At 47.8% G+C, this 20,535-nt stretch overlaps 1 protein-coding gene across 1 annotated transcript; it reads right to left on the minus strand.

Annotated features, from left to right (window-relative positions):
• Positions 1-2,285: 2,285 nt before the first annotated feature.
• PEBP1 (phosphatidylethanolamine binding protein 1) lies at positions 2,286-6,710 on the minus strand. The gene is made up of 4 exons (XM_032310468.1): positions 6,463-6,710; positions 5,276-5,385; positions 4,466-4,566; positions 2,286-2,859 (listed from the first exon to the last, which is right to left on the minus strand). The coding sequence occupies exons 1-4, from the start codon at positions 6,595-6,597 to the stop codon at positions 2,642-2,644; spliced, it is 564 nt and encodes a 187-aa protein (XP_032166359.1). The 5' UTR covers positions 6,598-6,710; the 3' UTR covers positions 2,286-2,641.
• Positions 6,711-20,535: the final 13,825 nt, after the last annotated feature.

The following is a 20,535-nucleotide window of genomic DNA, read 5'->3' on the forward strand; positions in this document are numbered from 1 at the left end:
ATAGAGTATTTGTTCAAAATGATGATATGAATTGTAGGGCCCTGTTAACTCAAGATACACTATGCAAACCTGGAGTGTATAGCAAGACCGTAATTTTTAAGGAAAAAATATGTTGATCTATGCCAGATGTATGCTTATGTGGATATTCATGTTTGTGTCTTTTCTTTTTTTTTTTTTTTTTAAAGATTTTATTTATTTATTTATTTATTTGACAGAGAGAGAGAGAGATGGAACACAGGAAAGGGGAGTGGCAGAGGGAGAAGCAGGCTTCCCGCCAAGCAGGGAGCCCAATGTGGGGCTCAGTCCCAGGACCCTGGGATCATGACTTGGGTCGAAGGCAGCTGCTTACTGGCTGAGCCACCCAGGTGCCCTGTCTTCTTTCAAACCGCTGCTGAAAACCCAGGAAAGTTGAAGTGGAAGGCACCGGTTCCTGGGCTGTGTACCTTGTCTAACCACAGGCACGCATTGCTTCTTCATTTAAAGTCAACAGGGTAAGGACGCCTGGTTGGTTCAGTTGCTTAAGCATCTGCCTTTAACCCAAGTCCTGATCTCAAGGTTCCAAGATCGAGTCCCACATCAGGCTCCTTGCTTGGGGAAGAGTCTGCTTCTCCCTCTGCCTGCTGCTCCCCCTGCTTGTGCTCTCCCTCTCTCTCTCTAATAAAACCTTAAAAAAAAAGAGGCAACAGGGTAGGGGGCATCTGGCTGGCTCAGAAGGCAGAATATGCAACTCTTGAGTTCAAGTTGGGTGTGGAACCTACTTAAAAAAAAATTATAAAAATAAAATAAAATAGTCGGTGGGGTAGCTGTTTTCTTTATGTAACTTTTGTTTTGCAAATTATTTAAAAATTGAATTTTAAAACCCTTAAATTAGAAAATAATTGCTCTCTACCACTCCCCGCCCCCCATAGAGATTACACAAAGCAACATTTCCAACAATGTCTCTGGAGAAGCAACTACAATGAAAGGTGGGGAAAAGACCCAGCCTTGCTTAATTAGCACCCGCCAGGCCCCACCACGATCCCTTCTCCAACACAAACCAGGTCAGTGATGGGATCCTTCAAACACCTCCTTTCCTTTCTTTTTTGGTACATCAAAGGGTGTGCAAGTACAGCTGACCCTTGAACAACAGGAATTTCCACTGCGTGGGGTCCACTTACGTGTGGACTTTTTTTCAGTACAGGGCTATGTCTTTTCTCTTCCTTATCATTTCCTTAATAACATTTCCTTTTCTCTAGCTTCCTTCATTGTAAGAATACAGCATATAATACATGTAACACACAACACGGGTTAATTATGTGTTATTGGGAAGACTTCCAAGTCAACAGCAGGTTATTAGCAATTAAGTTTTGGAAGAATGAAAAGGTATACAGATTTTCAACTGCACAGGACAGTCAGTGCTGTATCCCCCATACAGCTGAAGGGTCAACTGTAATCTCCCCCACCTACCCTTGCGCCTTTTGGGTGTGAATTCTATATGGGCTGTAGGTCAGGACAGGGAGAGGTGTACCCTCTCTAAGTCATGTCCCAAGTCATTGTTTCTCCACGCAACAACACCCAGTGGGGAGGTTTCCCACTGGTTTCATGCTCAGATGGAAAAGGACCACTTCTGAAAAGCAAAGGTACTTTTTCTGCAAAGGAGCTGGCCTAAAACTTTGTGATTTTTTTTTTTTCCCCCAAACCCTCCAGTTGGAATGGTTATTCCTGCTGTAGTTTGATGGCACGTGTACAGGCAAGGATCCTCTCTATGGTCCCTGAATCAAGTCCGAGTCAGGGAAAGGGGCTACTCACCCTTTGAGGTTGTCTCTTGACTTCCCACATTTATGAGGCCCCATTCCCAAAAAAGGCAAAATATCTGGAGACCTTGCTCATCCACACAATGTTTTTATTTTTATTCAACTATAAGCAAACAGCAGAATTAACACAATATTCCGCAACTCCAGATCGGCTTTTCCACAAAGAGTGACCAGTTCAACAGACACAGACCTCGGGGTTTCTGACAACCCCTCACCCAACCCTGCAGCGCATCTAGATTGCTGTGCCTTAACCACAAAGCCACTCTTCCTACTGCTTGTTCCAGTACTGCTCTTCCAAGGAGCCAGAGCAGAACACTGACCCCTAGTAAACAGTCTGAGATGTACCACGTTGGGGATCAGTGCACACACCAGCCTCCGGCTGCCTTGGTGAGAAACACAGCCATGAAAACACGACCCAAAAGTGCCATCATGCACAATTCCGGACTCGGGCTCACAAAGGCAGAGACAATCAACCAATCTTTTTTTTTTTTTACCTTAAAGATTCTATGACACTCTGCTCTACTACCAAAGACCTGGTCTTTTTACCTCAATTTTTACTTCTTGAAATTCTGGATTGCTATTCTTACCATAACAATTTGATGACCCCAACACAGTACCAAAATACCCCCAAAAATGGAGTTCAAATTTGATCAAAACAGAAATGGGCAGTGTGACCCTCTAGAATTATAAAGGACAGGCAGAAGGAAAGGTCACTCTAGACCACTACCTGACTGCTCAGGCCTCACCTGTGAGAATGGGAACGGGGAAGCAGAGAAATCTACATGCATCACTGAACTTGAGAACACTGCTTGAGGTCTCCAGGATGGCCTCTATCTCCTGGCATTCCCCTACTTCCCAGAGAGCTGCTCATAGAGTTTGGGCACATAGTCATCCCATTCCGCCTGGTAACACGTGCCGGCCACTGGGGGCCCAAGCTCGTACTTTTTGCGGAAAGATGCCACTTTGAATTTGCCACGGTGGTCTCCAGATCGGTTGCTGAGGATGGGCTCGTCACACTTCAGTGGCCCCTTCTGCTCGTAAACCAGCCAGACATAGCGGTGAAGGCCTGGAGGGAGAGGCAGGAAGGAAGATGTAACACAGCTAGGCCATGGGAATGGAGACGGCCCCCGTGTTCACGGAAGTGCCAACTTGGAGGGCCCCAGCCACCCCGTTTACAGGAGGGGCACTGAGGACCCGCAGAGGTGGAAGGAGTCAGATCACTCTCCTGCTGACAATCCCCCAGTGGCTTCCCACTGCAACTGGGGTCAAGTCCATACCTACCTTCACAGCCTCGAAGGCCCTCGCTCACCCCATCACCTTTGTCCTTCGCGCATCCTCTCCGGGCTCCCAGCCCATCTCCCGGGCGCCCCGACCGCTAGTCATTTTCCACCACCCGCATCTCCATACCCCTTTCACTTGGGACTTCTCTAAAAGTTTGTCTTTTCAGTTTAGTCTCCTCATTAGAAAGCGAACTCCACAAAGCAACAGTGTTTGCTCGTTGATTCAGAACCTACCCTACCTGTGCCCGGTAAAACTCACTCTGACCGACTAAGTAGCAAAGATGCTGAAAAACATCTTTTCTAAGTCGCTTATGTGGTCACCTTCATCTGTCAGTTTCCGTGGACTAAAACAATGATGATTTAGGCATTTTATCATGGACAAATTATACTAAAAGAATATTTTTTAAAAGCAAAAGGGGGCGGAAAAAGTCAGTCGCGGAGGCTTTTTTTGTTAATGAGAACACAGGTCCTACTTGAGAGACCTGCTTTATTCTCATGTGTGTACGTCCCACAATTAAAGTGCCTAATTGTGTAACTGCCCTAGAGAACTTAATAGATCCCTGGGAAAGATACACCTTCACCTTCCTCTTAACAGATAAAGCACAAGTCTATGGCCAACTGTTCTTGTCAGGGACCTTCCTGTACCTGCTCAGACTAACAGGGCCTGACAACGTGTCTACCCATGACTACTACTTTGTTCCAGCAAATGAAAGCATCCCGTAATGCACAACAAGCATTAACAGTGCACCTCCCACTGTGAGCTTATTCCACTCAGACTTTCAATACAGTATTCTCCCCCTCTATAGGCAGAACATGTGTATCTTCGCTATAGTTCTTAAAGCCTTCCACATCTTTTCGAGATGATACCACCCTAGATTTTCAAAAGGACCTATAAAGAAATGAAGAAGCCAATTTTTTATATTTATTTAGGAACCTATGATCATTTCTGAGATCTTTCACGGGAACTGGAAACCCAAAGATCCCACGGGGCAAAGACTGAATATAGAACTGACCATGTTAAATGTGTCCAATCACGACCCCCCACCACCTCCCCAGGAAGTTGTTCCAAGCTTTCTGCAACACTGCTTCCTTGGAATCCTCTCACCAACTGCCCTGCATAGAAAGGCCTAGCAGCTGAGAGGCAAAAAAGCTAACGGAGGATCCCCCTGACCAGAACCCAAGGTTCTGGCCACCTGATGCTACTGCTACTCCAGATCTCAAGGTCTCCTGCAGGCAACTGCCTGGAAGCTCCACTGAACTGCACTGCCAGGAAGCTCCACTAGGCTAAGGGATCTCGGGGAACCCAGACTAAAATTTGCAGCCCTTTGGGCCAATCCTAATGTGCACCCACTGCCTGCCCCCCACCTCCCTGACAAACCAGCCTTTACTGACCTGTGCCCTTGGGAGGCCCAGAGCCGACATAATCGGAGAGGACTGTGCCACTGCTGATGTCATTGCCCTTCATGTTGACCACCAGAAAATGGTGCCACTCCCTGAGACGAGGAACACAGAACAGTCAGCGATGCAGAAGTTACGCACACAGTCACGGCACAGCCAGCAAATGTGCATGAAGCACGTGTTCCAGACCAGGCTGTGGCGATGAAGGAGACACACAGTCCTGCTTTCTTGGCCAGCACAAACCCCACTGGTCTGCAGAAGAGAGCGCCCGGTGCCTCCCTCCCACCCTCTGAGTCTCTCGGGAGTTATCTGCAAACTTTTCTGCAAAGGGCCAGGCAGTAAAACGTTTTAGGCTTTGTAGTTCACATGGTCTCTGCCACTATTCAACTCTGCGGCTAGAGCGTGAAAGGAGCCAGACAAGACATAAGGAAGTTCTCATGCTGTGTCCCGACAAAACTTCATTTATGAACACTGAAATCTGAATGTCATGTGATTTTCACATGTTACAAAGTACGATTCTTTCAATTTCAGTCATTTAAAAATGTAAAAACCATTCTTACTCGTGGGGCCATACAAAAACAGGTGTCAGGCAGATGGGGCTCTCAGCTGTAGTTTCTAGACTCCTGCTCTAGGGACTGAAGGGGTAGGAAATGCACACTCTGGCTGAAGCGTGTGTGTGAGCAGCCCAAACTGGGTGTCCGTCCTCCTGGCACAGCATGTCCAGCAAGGGACATACGTACACAGGGCCAGAAGCATCAGGTCCTGTCTGGATGACCTAGTGTTGCCAATCTTTCCCCAACTTGCCTGTACTTGGGGTCCTTCCTGCTGGGAGCATCTGGATCTGTCATGACCAAGGTGTAGAGTTTACCAGAATCAAGGCCATCCCACGCAATACTGGTGGGCCGGTTCTTAACCTGTAGGAAGCAACCACTTCGTTGTTAAAAAAAAAAAGTCAGAAATGGGGGGAAAAAAAAAGTCAGAAATGCTGAAGAAGCCAACACTCTCTGATTTCAGGTTCCTCAAAGGTAAAACACAGTAAATTATTAATAAAAGCTAAAGTGTATGGACTCTGCTAAGAGCCAGGAGCTTACGTTTAATACACATTATTTACTTTACTCCAAAGGACACTGTAGGACTGGTGTCCTAGCATGTTATTAACAGAAAGACGTGGGGTCAGGATTTCCACCCTGGAGCTGACAGAGGCCTCTGAACTACAACTTCATATGGTGTGGAGTGTCTAGATCTGGTGACCAGCAGCTTAGCTGGGGCCTGCTAAAGTGGAATCTGAATTAACTGGATCCTTTGTGCACAGAAAATGGCCGGACTGGACAGTGAGTCTGGGAAAACAGAGGCTTCCAGAGGGTCACTCCGTATCTAAACATCCACAACAATAAACTGTCGGAGCAATTTATGCACACCACTGCCCCGGAGCTTGACGACCAACAACTGCCAAGTGCGGGGCACTCCAATTCCGCCACTTCCGGTGTCCAGGCCCCGATCAGCTCGCAGGGCAAACGGTAGAACAAGGCCGCGGCCGTTGCCCTCGAGCCTTCCAGCTGCAGAACGCACTTACCTTTGCACGGCTTCATGCTCTTGCGCGCTAAGACAAAAGGAGGAATCGCTGGGCGATGCTGGTCACCGGTTACATAATGCGTCACATGCCCTCGGGTGGGGCTTTTGCACCCCAAACTGGGGCCTAAAGTCCTGAGACCCTAGGAGAGGTCTGGGGCCCAAGAGGTGGCCCCCGCCCCCAGGCCTGCGGCCCAGGTTGTTTCTGGGCCTAGGCCCCAGCCTACGCCTTGAAGCCGCTAGAAAGTAGATCGCTTTCTCCTGCAGGCCGAGCCCCGCCCGCCACGTGCAGGGTTCCCGGTGCCCGCAGGTGCCCGCAGGCCTGCGGCGTGGGCCCCGCGACCCCCTTCTCTCGGAGCACCCTCCCCCTCTCCGCCGGCCTCCAAGCCTGGAGCGGCTGCAACCCCAACGCCCTCGGGTACCTGGGTGGGCGTCAGCACTTTACCCAGCTCGTCGATCTCTGTCCCGGTGTATTTGACCTGCAGCGGATGCTGCGGCCGCTCGTCCACTTCCTGCAGGCTCAAAGGCCCGGACCACTTGCTGAGGTCCACCGGCATTGCGGAGCCGAGCTGGGCACACAACCGGGAAGAGTCTCCGCAGACTGGAACAGCCGAGCGGAGCCAACTCCCAGCAGTCTGCAAACTGGCCAGAGGAGGCGCGGGACCAGCTGCTGGGGAGGCGCACGCGTCGGAGCCGCAGCCCCGCCTCGCCCCGATCCTCCAATCACAGGCCAGGCCAGGCCCACCCTGCTCTCTAATTGGTCAAAACCAATAGCGCGGGGCGTCTCGCGCTCCCAGATCAATGCAGTAGTTTTTGCCTGTCTCTTTGCTCTGAGCGTGCTCGCTCCGTGGGGCTGAATAGTTCCGGGAACTGTGGCTCGGTTTGCAAGACCATTGTTTCAAGAAATGCAATTAAGCTAGCTTTGCATTTCTTATTCTTTTTTTTTTTTCTAAATATTTTGCATGATTCTTTCCTTTACTTTCTAAATGCAGAAATGGTAAGGCCCTGCCTTTCCCCCACTTCTTACAGCAAGCCTGATTGCCCTCCCCTCCCTGTATTTTCGCGCATGCTCACTGTTTTGATTAACTGCCGCTTGAGAGGACGTGCGGTGGAAATTTTGAGCATTTTTCTCAACGGACAACTGTATTTGCACATATATCTGATCTCTCTGTCACCAGTTAGTGCAAACAAGATTCCGGGGAAGTGATTTTTTTTTTTTTTGGAAAATTAAATTTTTAAGCTATAATTATTATTCCTGTTTTGCTGACAAGGGGCTCTGCCTCTGCCAAAACTGCTCCCACGGGAGCCGCTAATGCTTTCTTTTTACTAAATATAATAGGTACTATTTAATAGTCCTTGTCCTGTTTGACCTTAGGACAGCCATTGACAATGATAACCGCCCCTGCCCAGGGAATTAAAAAATCCTTTTGTTTTCTTAGTGGTGATACAAGTTCATTGTAGATAATTCGGAGGAAAAAAACCTCACAGAGGTAAACAATCATCTCTATTCCACTACTTGGACATCAATAAACAATTTCTTTCTGTTTATTCACTTAAACAATTGCATTAAACTCTACCATCATAGGGGAGCCTGGATGGCTCAATTGGTTAAGCTTTGGACTCTTGGTTTCAGCTGAGGATATGATCTCAGGGTCCTGAGATCAAGCCTGTCGTCAGGCTGGTGCTGGATGTGGAGCCTGCTTATGATTCTTTCTTTTAGGGGCGTCTGGGTGGTTCAGTGGGTTAAGCCTCTGCCTTTGGATTAGGTCATGATCTCAGGGTCCTGCAGGGAGCCTGCTTCCCCCTCTCTCTCTCTGCCTGCCTCCCTACCTACTTGTGATCTCTGTCTCTCTCTCTGTGTCAAATAAATAAAATCTTTAAAAAAAAAAAAAAAAAAAACACCTTTCTCTCCCCCTGCTCCCCCACCTTTCTCCCTCTCTGGAAAAAACAACAACTAAACTCTACCATTACAGAATGTCTGTATCAAAAATAGATCATTATTTTAAGGGCTTCTGTTGCAGATGCACCACAGTTTATTCAACAATGCTATTGATGTTGGACATTTATGCTCTTTGTTGGTTTTTCCCTTTTTCCAATATTGCGGGAACGAACATCTTCCTACACGTATATTAAAAACTTGATAGATAGCTTCAGGAATATATTATTAGGGACATGCTAGGCCAAAGAGTGCTCTAGGGAGGATGCCTACCATTTACTAACCATCACCACTGCCTTGTGCCAGGCCCTGACCCAAGGAAGGCCTTGAAACTCCACATCTCGTTTCATCCTCACACCAACCCAGTGTGGGAGGCACTGCTGTTACCCCATTCCATAGATAAGTAAACTGAGGCTTGGGAAGGTGTAAGTGACAAAACCCAGTGAAAGCGTGCCTGGCTGAAAACAAAAGCCAGACACAAAGCCCTTAGGCACACTCTAGCTGGGAGTGCAGGGAGGGCATAGGGTGACATAGTCACGACCTCAAGTCCGGAAAGACTCCTCTAAGAAAGGTGTCACCAAGACCCCACTTGGCAGACGTGAGAATGTGTCCGTCAGCTCTGAGTGCTGGGAGAGAATTTGGTCAGGGTCCCCCCTGCTGTGCTCTGGCTGGCTTTCCCCCCCCCATCCCCAACCCCCCCAACCCCCTCCCCGGGGAATGACTGAGCTCTGCAAAGGTACTAAAGCAGAGCCAGGAGACCAGGGCCCCTCTGTAGTCAGGACGGGCTTGCCTGCTTTCCTTGAAACTGGACCTTGGGTAGACGCTTCCGTCCCTGTCACCTGCTCTCAGGGTCAGATGGCTCTCCCAGTCTTTCCTGACTCCCTCTCGCTTATTTGCACAGCCGTTTCCCCTAATAAATTCTCTGCACAACTTCTCAGATGACCAAGAGTGAAGCTCCCAGGTTTAATAAACAGCATGAGGACAAGATGAAGTGGAAGTGAGTTTGGGGTTTTGGAACAGTGGGCAGATGGGTTTGTTGTAGGGGCAGATGGATGCCATAGCAATAAATCTGAATAAGGCTAAAGAGACAGGAAAGGGAATATGCTTCTATTTTTTTAACCTATGCAAAGTTTAAAATGTTCTTCAATATACAACATAGCATAATCTAAGGGGATATGGGAAACAGAATAAGTTCATATTCCAAATCCCCCACCCAGTACCTGCGAAACCTTCTGGGTGAGAGGCAGAATGACCTCTCAAAGCTGCCCACATCCTAAGCCCAGAGTCTGGGAATAATGCATGGCAAACGGAAATTATGGTTGCAGATAGAATTAAGGTTGCTAATCAGATGCCCTTAAAATTGGGAGATTATCCCAGATTATCTGGGGGAGGAGGAGCCCAAGATATTTTCAAAGGGAGGAAGGCAGGATTGTCAAAAGCAGAGTGATGTCATGGGAGAAAGACTACCAGCCACTGCTGGCTCTGAAGATGGAGGAAGGGGCCATGAGTCAAGGAGTCCGGGTGGCCTCTAGAAGCTAGATAAGGCAAGGAAACCGATTCTGCCCTAGAGCCTCCAGAATGAACGTAGCCGTGCTGACACCTTGATTTTAGCTCAGTGAGACCTCAGACTTCTACTATATAGAACAGTAAGATAAGAAGTCTGTATTGTCAGGGGCACCTAAGCGGCTCAGTCTGTTAAGTGTCCACCTTCAGATCAGGTAGTGATCCTGGGGTCCTGGGCTCGAACCCTGAGTCGGTCTCCCTGCTCAATGGAGAGTCTGTTTCTCCCTCTCCCTCTGCCCCTCCCCCAGGCCCATGCTCTCCCTCCTTCTCTCTCTCTCTCTCAAATAAATAAATAAAATCTTAAAAAATAATAAATAAATCTGTGTTGTTGTAAGCTACTAAGTTTGTGGTCCCTTGTTATAGTAGCCACAGGAAACTCATTAGCTTATGACTTATACTCACCAAGCCTCAGTTTCTCCCTCTCTAAACTGGGTTTACCAGCATCCCTGAAATGTCATTGTGAGGATCAAATGAAACTCCTATAATGTGCTTCACATACAGCCTGGCATGTCCAAGGAGGATGCTATTACTTTATTACAGGTTCATTATATAAAATTCATAAATAGGAGTGCCTGGGTGGCTCAGTGGGTTAAAGCCTCTGCCTTCAGCTCAGGTCATGATCTCAGGGTCCTGAGATCGAGCCCCGCATTGAGCTCTCTGCTCAGCGGAGAGCCTGCTTCCCTTCCTCTCTCTGCCTGCTTTCTGCCTACTTGTGGTATCTCTCTCTCTCTCTGTCAAATAAAGAAATAAAATCTTTTTAAAAATTTTAAATGAATAGGGCACCTGGGTGGCTCAGTGGGTTGAAGCCTCTGCCTTCGGCTCAGGTCATGATCCCAGGATTCTGGGATCGAGCCCCGCATCGGGCTCTCTGCTCCGTGGGGAGCCTGCTTCCTCCTCTCTCTCTCTCTCTGCCTTCCTCTCTGCCTACTTGTGATCTCTGTCTGTCAAATAAATAAATAAAATCTTTAAAAAAAAACTTTTTTTAATGAATAAAATTCATAAATAAACAAACATAAAATTAATTAAAGTCCATTAGTAATCCTACCACCTGAGGCAATGGACATTTGCTGTATTTCCTTTCAGACTTCTTTCTTTGCTTTGCTTTGCTTTTTTTCTTTTCTTTTCTTTTCTTTTTTTAAGGGAGGGAGAGCAGGGGAGAGAATCTCAAGTAGGCCCCATGCCCAGTGCAGAGCCTGACGATACAGACCTCGATCCCACAACCCTGAGATCACCACCTGAGCTAAAAATCACCTAACCTACTGAGCCACCCAGGCACCGCGGTCCAGGCTTCTTTCTATGTATACAAATATCAGTATTCAACATGACAAACGTACTGTTGTGTAATTTACCTCTGTTCATTTTCTCCAGTCATGTCTATAAATAAACAGCAACTTTTTAAAAAAGATTTTACTTATTCATTTGACAGAGAGAGAGACAGACTAGGCACAAGTAGGCAGAGAGGCAGGCAGAGAAAGAGGGGACGCAGGCCCCCTGCCGAACAGAGAGCCCGATTCGGGGCTCGATCCCAGGACCCTGAGATCACGACCCGAGCCGAAGGCAGAGGCTTAACCCACTGAGTCACCCAGGGGCCCCTACAGCAACATTTTAAAAAGATTTTATTTATTTATTTATTTATTTATTTATTTTAAGAGAGAGAAAGCATGAGCGAGAGGGAGAGAATCCCCCCCCAGATTCCAAACTGAGTGTTGAGCACAGAACCCAACAGGAGGCTCGATCTCAGGACCCTGAGATCATGACCTGAGCCAAAACCAAGAGCTGGACTCTTTTTTTTTTTTTTTTAAGGTTTTATTTATTTATTTGACAGAGAGAGAGAGATCACAAGTAGGCAGATAGGCAGGCAGGGGAGGCGGGAGGCAGGCTCCCCGCCGAGCAGAGAGCCCGATGCAGGGCTCGATCCCAGGACCCTGAGATCATGACCTGAGCCGAAGACAGAGGCTTTAACCCACTGAGCCACCCACACGCCCCCAAGAGCTGGACTCTTAACTGAATGAGCCACCCATGCGTCCCAATACAGCAAAATTTTAATAGCTGCACAGAATTCTATTATATGGATTATCCCTTGTTTGTAAACACAAACCCCCCTTTGGGAACATATAAGGCGTTCTCACTACGATGCTCTAGAAAGATCTCTGTAATTTGTATCCTTTTGCATGTACCTTCGAGGCACCTATTTGGCTGATTGTTTTCTCTCCAGGATAAAATCCTAGCAGTGGGTCATAGAACATTGACATTTTAAGTTTGAGATACCACGTCCCAAACTGGGTAGGGCCTCCGTGACTGGCTGATTTTTAAGTGGAAAGGGAACGTAGTGATCAACCAGGATTACCCTGTCATTTATTTCAAATGTTTCCATCTCCACAAAGTTTTATTTTCATGGTTTTGACAGTATATGTAAAGCGTATGACCTTCCTAAGAATGCATACATAATTCTGCATTACCTCTCATTGAATATTTTATTTTAAACATTTTCTGATAGTAAATACATTTCAAAAACTGTTTTTTGTTTTTTGTTTTTTGTTTTAATATGGCTGTCCAATACCACAGTGTTGTAGATTATTTAGTCAGGTGTTTGTTGGTAGACGTTGAGGCTGTTTCTCATTTTCCCCCTCACTTGACAGCTGAGGAAAGTGAAGCACAAGAAATTCAGAAATTTCGGGGACTTGCCAAAAAGGCTGACAGAACCATCTGGTTCGGCGGGGAATGGCCTGTAGATTCCGGAGCAGGTCTGGGCAGCGAGGCAGGCACCCGAGAGAGATCATCCCTCAGTCAGAATGGGGGGCACCAAGTGCTCCTGAAAATGCCTACAGAGAGTCTTGTTTTCCCCCAGAAACCAAGAAGTGCCCCCCTAGAAATTCAAGTTAAAAACCCAGCCCTGAGGGAGTGGGGAGGCTCCTGGCATACAGCACATGCCGAAAGGGCTGATTACGCAGAGCACTGTTCATGGATTAAAGGAGGTGGAGAACGCAATTTTTTAAAAAGAAAGAAGAGAAAGAGAAATGTTCTATTTATTGACACACACCCACTACATACTTGCCTTTCTGGATTCTAACTTGTCTGTGTGTGTGTCTAGACAGGGATCTCCTGTATGTGCTGCCCTTGGGTCGACTCGAATGAATGAGTCTGAAAAACCACAGGTTGTTTTTGTTTGTGGAGTGAGGGGAGGAAATTCCCTGATGTGGTTATGTGGTGGAGTGGCTCCGGGCCAGTGTCGCTACTCATGCTTCCACTAGAGAAAGCATTTCACCAGAGAGGCCTAGACAAAAAAAAAAAAAAAAAAAAAAAGCTTTGTCCTGTGGCCACGGTTTAGAAACCATTGTTGAGGCCATGCTTGATTTGAAATTGTGACTCCAGGGGACCCCGGAACTGGCCATTGGCCATGGAACCTGGACCAAGACACTGTTCTGGAAGTTGACCAGGATCTTGGTCTCCAGGATTCCCCTCGCTAGGTTGTTTTTGTTTTTGTTTTTGTTTTTCATATTGAGATGTTTGTTTTTCTGCAATGAGAATTTCAAAGCATTTTATTTTATTTTTAAAAGATTGTAATTTTTTTTAAAAGATTTTATTTATTTGTCAGAGAGACAGGCACAGCGAGAGGGAACACAAGCAGGGGGAGTGAGAGAGGGAGAAGCAGGCTTCCCGTGCAGCAAGCAGCCAGATGTGGGGCTCAATCCCAGGACGCTGGGACCATGACCTCAGCTGAAGGCAGACGCTTAACGACTGAGCCACCCAGGCGCCCCTAAAAGATTGTATTTTTATGTAATCTCTATATGCAATGTGGGACATGAACTTACAACCCTGAGATCAAGACTCATGCCCTCTACTGACTGAGCCACCCAGGCACCCTCCACACATTTTAAAACACCCTTTCTGTTCTCACTGGCATCTTCTGCATAAAATATCTTTAGGAAAAGATGCAAAAATTAATTTTAAAAGCAAGAAAATTCTATTTCCTCAAAAAATTTAAGAGAGAATTATCAAGATCCAGCAATCTGACTTTTGAGTATATAGCCAAAAAAACTGAAAGCAAAATCTCAAAGAGATTATTTGCACAACGTATTCAAAGCAGTGTAATTCACCATAACCGAGAGGTAGAAACACCCCAAATGTCCACTGATGGACGAACAGATAAAAAAAACAACATTGTCTGTCCATACACAGAATTCAGCCTTTTAACAGAAGGAAACCCCGGGGCTGCCTGGGTAGTACAGTCAGATAACCCCCGACTCTCGGTTTTGGCTCAGGTGGTGTCGTGAGATCAGGATCCGAGTCGGGCTCCACGCTCATCCTGGAATCTGCCAGCGTTTCTCTCTCCCTCTCCCTCTGCTCCCGCCTGCTATGTTCTCTCTCTCTCTCTCTCTCGTAAATAAATAAATCTTTAAAAAAAAAAAAAAAAAGAAAGGAAACCCTGTCACACACTACAACATGGATGAAACTTGGGGACATTAACCTCAGTGAAATGAGTCCATCACAAAAGGACAAATACTATAAGATTCCACTTACATGAAACAGCGAAAGTAGTCAAACTCCCGGAGACAGAAGGTAGAGTGTTGCTGCCCAGGGGTGGCGGAGGGGGAAGGAGAGGGAATGAGGAATTGGCTAATCATATAGTTTCAGTTTTGCCTGATGAAAAGGTCTAGAGACGGACGGTGCCGTAGTTACAGAACAATACGAGTGTATTTAATGACACAGACTGTGCTTAAAAACGGTCAGGATAGTAGGGGCGCCTGGGTGGCTCAGCAAGTGAAGCCTCCAACTCTTGATTTCAGTTCAGGTCATGATCTCAGGGTTGTGAGATTGAGACCCACCTCGGGCTCTGCCCTGAGCATGGAGCCTGCTTAAGATTCTCTCTCCTTCTGCCCCTTCCCCCTGACCCACCTTCTCTCTTTCTCTCTCAAAAAAAAAAAAAAAAGTGAGGCACCTGGGTGGCTCAGTGGGTTAAGCCTCTGCCTTCAGCTCAAGTCGTGATCTCAGGGTCCTGGGATCGAGCCCCACATCGGGCTCTCTGTTCAGCAGGGAGCCTGCTTCCCTTCCTCTCTCAATGCCTGCCATTCTGCCTACTTGTGATCTCTCCTTCTCTGTCGAATAAATAAATAAAATCTTCAAAAAAAAAAAAAAGAATTACAGTTAAGATGGTTAATTTTGTGTTACGTATATTAAATTAGAATCAAACAAATTCTGGTATATATACACCATGGAATATTGCTCAGCCCATAAAAAGGAATGAAGCCCCCATACTTGCCACAATGTGGATGAACCTTGAAAAGTTGACGCTAAGTGAAAGAAGCCAGACACCAAAGGCCGTGTATGTGATGAGTCCATTTATAGGATATATCCAGCACAGTTAAATCCACAGACACAGAATCCAGATGGGTGGTCACCAGGAGTACAAGGAGGAAGGACTGAGAAGCAACTGTGTAACGGGCACAGGGCTTTATTTTGAGGGAACACAAATGTTCTGGAGTGAGACAGAGGTGGTAGTTCTACACTATTGTGACCTTACTGAGTTCCACTGCCTTGTTCACTTTAAAGTGGTTAACTTTGGGCACCCCAGTGGCTCACTGGGTTAAGCCTCTGCCTTCGGCTCAGGTCATGATCCCAGCATCCTGAGATCGAGCTCCGCATCGGGCTCCCTGCTCAGCAGGGAGCCTGCATCGCACCCCCCCCCCCCCACGCCTGCCTCTCTGCCTACTTGTGATCTCTCTGTCAAATAAATAAATAAAATCTTGAAAAAAATAATAAAGTGGTCAAGTTTATGTTACAGGAAGTCACCTGCAAATGTGTCGGTAGGCTCAGAGGTTGTTTGCAGGACTACCCCCCAAATAGCACATGCTTTGAGAGACTGGGAAACAGAAATGAGCAGATTAACAGGTATAGACCCTAGTGGTGTTTTGCCAGCATCCGTTTCTCTTTCAAGGAGTAGCACCCCACTTTTCTTTTGGGGAACCACTCCTCTGTTACTCTCAGTGTGTGGTTTAGGTGGGGCTCCAGGGATGGTCACGTGACCGGAGATTGGTCAGTCAAAGCATTGCATCCCTCTGGCCTGGCCGTGGGCTCAGGGAGAGATGCATAGGTGACCAAGCCAGGCCAATGATACTCTGTTTGGGGACCTTGGGTTGGACCACTGGGAAGAGGTAATCTCTCTTCCAGCCCATGCTGCTGAAGAGAAGGCATGTCAGCCTGGCTGCAGGAGATCACCTGTCCCCAAGACAGAAGAGGCTGCTTGAGAATGAGCGAACACAGTGGAAGGTGGCTCTGAGAGAGAGAGAGAGAGAATCATCATGACATGATGACATTGACCCTGTTTGACCTCTGGATGGAGCCAAGCATGAAGCAAGAGCTACCCTTGGACTTTGCAGATACTTGAGCCAGCGAATTCCATATTGGACCTGTGCCTGTTTAAATTGGGGGTTGTTCACTTGCAACAGAAACTAAGAGTCCTTAGTTAATGTGGATGATCTCCTCATCAAAAAGGAGATAGAAGGGGCGCTGGGTAGCTCAGCGGGTGAAAGCCTCTGCCTTTGGTTCAGGTCCTGATCTCAGGGTCCTGGGATTGAGACCCGCATCGGGCTCTCTGTTCAGCAGGGAACCTGCTTCCCCCCACCCCCTCTGCCTACTTGTGATCTCTGTCTGTCAAATAAATAAACAAACAAACAAACAAACAAACTTTTTTAAAAGGGAGCTAGAAATAGAAACCAGTTCTCCCAAATCATGCTGAAACTCAGTGAAGCCTCATTCATTCAGACTTTAGCGCTATCAAATTAGCGATTATTCAAACTGGAATCTTTACCACCTTCATGAAAAATGGCTTGCTTTGTGTCTTTGTGCCCGCCAAGCCCACAGCTCCCTAGGAAGCCCTCAGGAGTCCACCTGAATCCATCTGACAACCAATCCACAGACTTGTCAAACCACCTATGAAACGGACCCAGCAAGTGCTCCCCCAATGGCCGGGACCAATCAGATCCACCGTCTAGAATCTGCCCTGGTCTGTCAGGAGAAACAGGCAGGTGTACATGTCAAGACCTGACACAAAAAGGAGAAGATGCAGAGAGAGTGCATAGGGGGCACTGAGAGTCTTGCCCAGGCTGAAAATCAGAGGCACTGGGGAGTCTGCGTCAACCTTTATATAGAATAGAGGAGAAATGGCCCATCAATAGTGCGGAAACAACAGGGTCACAGAGAGAAGCAGGCACCTGGAGAGACAGAGACCACTGACCACCAGAACTGACCTCCTCCCCATCAGGGCTCCAGGTGGGGGCCACGCCACCAGCATCCTTTCACCAAATACCTTGTCCTTGACGTGACCGTGGCGCCTCTCTGTACCATGAAGCCCCTAGAATCTGGCCAATTTATTTTTATGTTAATCAGGATTCTTTCAATTTCAAGAGACTAAAACCCAATGTAAACCAGAATCTTGGGGGGGGGGGGAACGTAGTTAGTTTGGGTCCTGGGTCGCCCGTGGGTGGTTGGCTTCAGAAGGGTCTGGATCCAGGGGCAAAAGTGGCGCTGTAAGTATCTGTCTCCCTCCTGCTTCTCAGCTTTGTCTGCCTCTGAGCTGGTTTCAATCTCAAGTAGACCTTCCCTTTATGTTGCCAGAAAGCCACGGTGGCAGCAGCGTCTAAGGAAGCCCTGGTGATCCCACCTCCTGGTATTCATGGCCTTGTATAATCCCTTCCCCTTGAGTAACCCAATTTTAGCGAATAGCACACAGCAAGGCCCATAGAGTGTCACTTCTGTGATTAGGTTACAGGAGATTGTGGCTTAGGGCTTGCTAGCACACATACTCTACAACCTTCTCAGCTTGCAGCCTTTCATGCAATAAGCTGCCACGTGGAAAGGCCTACGGCAAGGAACTGAAGGCAGCCTCTGGCCAACAGCCAGTGAGACTCTGAGGTCCTCCATGCAATAGCCCCACAAGGAACTGAATCCTACCATCGTCCACCAAGAGAGGTTGGAAGCCGCTGATTTCCCAGTCAAGGCTTCTGATGAACGGGGTGTCCAGTTCCTGGTTCAAAACCTATGTGGGGCATACCGGGCCTGCTGGAGGTAATGAGTGACAAAGGCTTTGGACCTGGCAGGGCTCAGAGGGGAAAGCTGTCCTCCCCACACCAGCCCTGGGGCACAGCAGGCACACGGCAGGCTCTGAAGGGAGACGCATCAAGGACTCATACCCTTCTGACCACTCATGCTCTTGAATGCATTTGTATTCTGAGCCCTGGCACCTTTACTCCCGGGTCTCTTTATCTGAGGTCTTGGGCAGAGACCCTTCTCTAGCTGCCTGCGCCAAGGATGCCTTCTGGAGGGAGGACAGGACCTTGAAGACACTTGCCCCACTCTGCCTCAGTACCCGTGATGGTCCGCTCCCCTCCTGCTCCCTCATCCTCTGCATCAGCCCCACCCCACCCCCGCCAAGCTCTAGGATCCAAAAAACCACTGGAGCCTTGTCTCTGGGGTTCTCTCAACAGCAAGATGACCCCCCACACCTGTGCTGACGCTCTGTGCCATTCCATGGGGGAAAATGCAATGTGGAGAGAAGGTGCGTTCGCTGGGTTCAGCCTCTTGTTTCTACCATCACCCTTAGATGAGAGGTCGGACGCGTTCTTTGCCAGAACTCTCTCTCAGCCCGACCGGGCTTCTGACAATGAGACCCAGACACATCTGACAGCTTGAGAGACCCTGACTCACAGCCCTCAGCTCGGGCATGCCCCCCCTCTCCCTGATCCACAGAAACTGTAAGATAAGAAACGTGCATTGTTTTACACCACAAAGTTTGTGGTCATTTGTGGCACAGCGATAGATAACTGGTAATAGCCGCCCACGGCTTCAGGCTCACATTCGTTTGGGCTGGCAGCCCCAGCAGGAAGAAGGCTCCCGTTGCTCGACACCTCCAGCGGCATCCAGCGACGACTCCCTGCGAATCTGGACTGGGTCGTGTGGCCAGCCCTCACCGCCTCACCTCTGCCGCCCCTGGGTCCTCACCCCCCGCCGCAGCGCCATCCCAATCATGTTTTCTTAGGGTTGGGGGCAGCTCCAAATGATGCCCGAAAGAAGAGAAATTGGGACAAGAAAATCAAGAGATGTCCTCTGCAGGGAGCGAATGAGTAACGTACACTCTCATGGAGATTAACCAGCTCAGGACGAACCAATGTGTAAGCTCTGCCTCGATTGAGTCCACATCTCATGCTAATTACATATGCTATCAGTCACCTTTTTAGACTCCTTCTCTACTTAACAAAATTTTATGAGCTTACTAGAATGTTTTGCATGCTCCAGAAATTAAGAAACTATATTTATGGGGCCCCTGGGTGGTTCAGTTGTTAAGCTTCTACCTTCGGCTCAGGTCATGATCCCAGGGTCCTGGGATCGAGCCCCACATCAGGCTCCCTGCTTGGGGAAGCCTCCTTCTCCCTTTCCCTCTGCTTGTGTTCCCTTTCTCGCTGTGTTTCTGTCAAGTAAATAAATCAAAATCTTAAAAAAAAGAAAGAAAGAAAGAAAGAAAGAAACTCTATTTACTAAAACACATGGGCCTAGGGGCACCTGGGTGGCTCAGTGGGTTAAGCCTCTGATTCAGCTCAGATCATGATCTCAGGGTCCTGGGATCGAGCCCCACATCGGGCTCTCTGCTCCTTGGGGAGCCTGCTTCCTCCTCTCTCTCTGCCTGCCTTTCTGCCTGCTTGTGATCTCTCTTTCTGTGTCAAATAAATAAATAAAATCTTTTTTAAAAATTAAAATAAAAAAATTAAATAAAACACACGGGCCTAGAGTTTATTTTTCCTTCCCCGACTCATTTGAATTAGTTTTCGCTGTTCAGGAGTCCAAGGAAAGGGAACAGAGAGAATAGGGAACAAAAGGGGCTCAAACGATTTTTCTTTGGTTGAGTCACAGTCCCAGAAGGGCAAATGTCACCTTTACAGAAACATGTATATTCATCTTCATCTGTTTTGCCATCAGATGAACCCAGTCAAGGTTACTAGTTGCTTTGAACTCAAGGATATTGATGACTTGGGGGTTTCTTTCCACTTTTCCGGTGGGAGGGTTGAGCTCGACAGATGGAAGATACTTCAGGGAAATACAGCATCTTATTTGCCTTTATAGTGAGTTGAGATATAAAATCACAGTCAAGGAGGGCGCCTGGGTGGCTTAGTCGTTAAGCATCTGCCTTCAGCTCAGGTTATGATCTCAGGGTCCTGGGATCGAGCCCCGAATAGGGCTCCCTGCTCAGTGGGAAGCCTGCTTCTCCCTCTCCCCCTCCCCCTGTCTGTGTTCCTTCTCTCACTGTGCCTCTCTCTGTCAAATAAATAAATAAACTCTTTTAAAAAAATCACACTCTGGGGCGCCTGGGTGGCTCAGTGGATTAAGCTGCTGCCTTCGGCTCAGGTCATGATCTCAGTGTCTTGGGATCGAGCCCCGCGTCGGGCTCTCTGCTCATCGGGGAGCCTGCTTCTCTCTCTCTCTCTGCCTGCCTCTCTGCCTACTTGTGATTTCTCTCCCTGTCAAGTAAATAAATAAAATCTTCAAAAAAAAAACACAGTCAAGGAATGTCATGGGACATGAGAACAGTGCAGATCTCACATATCTTACGTAGAAGTTAGGATCTAATGTCAGTGTGGAAATTCAAAAACAGGGGTAAGCCCCCAGGCTGACTTTCTTTCTTCCCTTCTCCCTCTCTCCCTCCCTTCCTTCCTTTCTATTTTATTTATTTATGATGGAGAGAGATAGTGAGAGAGGGAACACGGGCAGGGGGAGCTGGAGAGGGAGAAGCAGGCTCCAGGCTGAGCAGGGAGCCTCCTGTGGGGCTCGATCCCAGGACTGTGGGATCATGACCTGAGCTGAAGGCAGACAGACACTTAACCGACTGAGCCATCCAAGCACCCATAATTGCATGTTGGCTAACTGGTTAACTGACTTTCCCGTGTTGTAGTGTACGATAGAATTTCCTTCCTTTCTGAGGCTGAATAATATTCCACTGTCTGTATAT

This window comes from Mustela erminea, chromosome 13 (assembly GCF_009829155.1).
Source record: "Mustela erminea isolate mMusErm1 chromosome 13, mMusErm1.Pri, whole genome shotgun sequence".
NCBI lineage: Eukaryota > Metazoa > Chordata > Mammalia > Carnivora > Mustelidae > Mustela > Mustela erminea.

What these genes read in the sequence shown, in the direction of transcription:
- PEBP1 (XM_032310468.1), bottom strand. Translation starts at nt 6,597, where the DNA reads ATGCCGGTGGACCTCAGCAAGTGGTCCGGGCCTTTGAGCCTGCAGGAA. An exon ending in AAGTGCTGACGCCCACCCAG is followed by an intron (nt 5,386 to 6,462) that starts GTACCCGAGGGC and finishes TGCTTCCTACAG; the next exon opens with GTTAAGAACCGGCCCACCAG. An exon ending in AGGAAGGACCCCAAGTACAG is followed by an intron (nt 4,567 to 5,275) that starts GCAAGTTGGGGA and finishes TCCTCGTCTCAG; the next exon opens with GGAGTGGCACCATTTTCTGG.